General features: G+C 44.0%; 1 protein-coding gene across 1 annotated transcript; it reads right to left on the bottom strand.

The window, feature by feature from the left end:
* Nucleotides 1–406: 406 nt before the first annotated feature.
* LOC121979679 (putative pentatricopeptide repeat-containing protein At5g37570) lies at nucleotides 407–2,319 on the bottom strand. The gene is made up of 7 exons (XM_042531668.1): nucleotides 2,144–2,319; nucleotides 1,926–2,070; nucleotides 1,809–1,830; nucleotides 1,335–1,719; nucleotides 1,096–1,291; nucleotides 577–999; nucleotides 407–472 (listed from the first exon to the last, which is right to left on the bottom strand). The coding sequence occupies exons 1-7, from the start codon at nucleotides 2,317–2,319 to the stop codon at nucleotides 407–409; spliced, it is 1,413 nt and encodes a 470-aa protein (XP_042387602.1).
* Nucleotides 2,320–3,458: the final 1,139 nt, after the last annotated feature.

Below are 3,458 nucleotides of genomic sequence, written 5' to 3'. Positions count from 1 at the left end.
ATAATGACATTGTGAGCCATCCTTCAGCTACGCACTGCCAATGAGACGATCCGGCTAAGCTACAACAAGACCCCGATGACCCGAAGTTGCGAAGTTTCATTTCTTTGTTGTCGGTATAGTTTTTTCTATTACTGTTATTGTAATAACTTTTGTAATATTTGCGTGATTATAGTGATTGCCCAAAGTAAATGCTCAACGAGCGTGGGCCTTGGAGTAGGAGTCGCCCTAGGCTCTGAACCAAGTAAATCTTGGCGTCTTCTCTGTGTGTGTGTTATTTATTATTCCGCTGCATTTACTCTTATGTTTTCTGAATACGAAAAGTGAAAGCCACGAGCGCTATTCACCTCCCCCCTTCTAGCATTTTCGATCCAACACATATTTCCAGTCCTCATGGTGATTGTGATGATTAAGTGAATCGAGCAAATAAACCACCTCCACATAAGGGACAATGACAGTTAAAATCCAATGACATCTATGCACAAAATAGATAGTCAATGCATAAATTTCGTAAAATTATCGAAAAAAATCTATTAAAAATAAAATTGTAATATTTATGAGAATCCCAAGATATACAACCTGGTTTACGAAACACTCTTCAATGTGAGGATGCAAGATCTTGCCTTGGCTTAGTGAACCTAAACTAGCATAAGTTGTGAGCAAGCTGACTACTGTGAACTTATCAGGTTGCAAGCCAGATGCTCGTAACTTTGAAAATAACTGCAATGACTCATTAAGTCTACCTCCATGTATGTATTCGGTGATCATTGAGTTAAATGAGATGATATTAGGAGCATTTATTTTCTCAAATAAGGATCGAGCTATGTCGATATCGCTAATCTTACCGTACCCATCGATGATGGCATTCCATGCTGGTGCAATCTTGTTGTTCATTGAATCGAAGATCTGACGAGCGGACTTAATGCTTCCACCTTTTGCATACATATTGATTAGTGCAACAACAAGATTGCTGCTCACACCAATTCTCTTATCGATGACAATCTGATGAAGCCATTTGCCCAATTTTAGATCCCGCAACTATGCGCATGACGATAGGACTGCAACCATTGCATGGTATCTGGCTCGACATTCTCATACTTCATCTCTTTGAACACCCCAAACGGCCTTTGAAGCCCTTCCATCTTTAGCATGGTCGGCTATCAAACTTGTCCAAGAAACCACATGTCTCATAGGCATTTCATTGAACAGCTTCCGAGCATCATCCATGAACCGAGATTTCATTAGTCCCCCGATTATCGTCGTCCAGGATACAACATCTTTCATATCAATCGATCTAAACACCAACATACATATACACCAAAGAATTCACTACAAACACGTCACAGTCAGGAAAATGCTTGACAAACAGAGCATGCACCATTTGCCCTTCCAAGGCTGAGCCTGCAAGGCCGCAGGACTTGAACATGAACTGAAATGTGTAGGTGTCTAGCGTCATGCTTTTCTGACGCATTTTACGGAACAAATTGAGGGACTCTCGAGGGAAATGATGAGAAGAACATGCCCAGATGATGGTGTCCCACTGAAAGGTGGAGGGATCTGGAATTCGAGAGAAGAAGCCGAGAACGTAGGAGTGTGAGACGGAGGAGACTTCTGTGAGGCATTTTAGCAAACAAGTGGTGGACGGGGAGTGGGAGAGCGATCCGGTGATGAGTAGCTGGGCGTGGAGCTGCGCAACGTGCTTCTGCCATGAAGAACAAGAATCTATTCCAAATAAGAACAAGGTTTTAGAAACTAGGACAAATTTGTTGTAGTCCCTCCAGAATCATCAACAATAGACACATTGCTGCAACCTTCTTGAAGAACTGTCCTTTCCTGATCAAGTGTAATCAAGAATCATTAGGATAAAAAATATCCAATGACATTCTCGATCACATTCTACTAATTTCAGAGAGAGTGTAATCGCTCACTGGCTTGCTGTTGAGAGGGGATCGTCCGTTAGCAATAGCCTTTGCATTCTTTACGTCGCGAGGGTAAGGGAAACATTGTGGTGTCGGAGGATTTGCTCTGACGTCCTTCGGAAATGTTGATTTCTCGATCACACTCTTCAGTTTGCTGCAGAATTTTTTATGATGATGAGGAGAAAAATGATGAAGAAAAGAAAATTAGAGTTTCGGTGTGTGATTACTTTGGGATCAGAAGCTTGCTATCTTGTTGAGGGCTTTCAGCTACATTGTTGACCTCCTTCTCGGCCTCTTCTTCGACGGGAGTCTTACTTCCGACCTCTATTCTCTTGAGCTCGTGGTAGAACTCAGAGATCTGTCTCAATAGGTCCTTCCCGGAGAACAAATTATTGGCCGACATTGTGCTCTTTAGACGAGGTAGTAGCTTCTCCAGCTTCGGTTCCTCCCTCTCCTCTTCTACCTTTTTCCCAGCACTCAACTTGATTCGGGTCTTGGTTCTCAAGATCTTCTTTGAAAACCTTCGAGGCCTTTGGCTTGAGTGGAGACTTCTGGAGGAGCGGAGGAGCGACGAGGCCTCCTCTTCTCTTCAGCTTATTCTCGTCTCTAAATCACCACAATCAAGAAGGAAAATTACACCGTCATGGAGAGGAGAGCACAGCGTTGTGGAGGAAGATCCAGCGGGCAGCACCCCTTCTTATCGCGCGGTCGACAGGATGGCGTGAAGAGATTATACAAGGAGAGAGAAAGAAAAATGGCTTAGGGTTCGGGAACACGAAGGGGAAAACAAGGCACCAAAAAGATTTCCAGAGAGGGGGGAAAGCAAAACTGTGAGAGGGAAAATGACGAAATGAATAAAGTCAAAGACAACGGTTTTATGAAAACTGTTGTCGTAGCCCCTAAAAAAGTGCTTATGAAAATTGATGGACGATGTTGACTGAACTGACAGTACTTGAGCTCTGTGCACACTCAGACAAGAACCCAGAATGTTAGAGGATAAAATCTAGGGAAAAAGTCCCCGGAGCAGGCCCTCCGAAGCTCAAGTCAGGTACTTTTTTCCCCAGAAGAACAGTGTACGAAGGAGAAAGAAAAGTAGAAGACAAGTGCGAATGTGCGAGAAAGCGTACCCGCACAAGGGAGAGGACCTCCCTTTTTATATGACAATGCATGCGTACCTCTGGAGTCTAACTGATGTCAGGGAATGTCGGGTGTCAGGACCTATTTGGTGATGGAGGATGCGTGGCACCCTTTTGTGGGTTGGAAGAAGGTTCCATTCGCAGATGACCGCAAACCGTTGGAATATTTCCTGACATACAGCAGTTATTCTCTGACAGGCGGTTACGATTCCCTGACCTTGTTATCGTGTAGAACCTTCTGTCCCGATCGGGTATGAATAGGGCAGCTCGGGATAATTTGTCAGGTATAATACCTGGCCTAAATCTTGAGGGGCAGGGAGTCGTGGTAAGATCATCCAAGAGCCGACCGAGAGTTGGTTGACCAGGAATTAGCTTACTGAGAGAATCAGGCTTGGATAAAATTGAG

This window comes from Zingiber officinale, chromosome 5A, assembly GCF_018446385.1.
Source record: "Zingiber officinale cultivar Zhangliang chromosome 5A, Zo_v1.1, whole genome shotgun sequence".
Classification (NCBI taxonomy): Eukaryota; Viridiplantae; Streptophyta; class Magnoliopsida; order Zingiberales; family Zingiberaceae; genus Zingiber; species Zingiber officinale.
The sequence above is the reverse complement of the archived record's forward strand: the minus strand, read 5'-3'. Positions and strand labels throughout refer to the sequence as shown.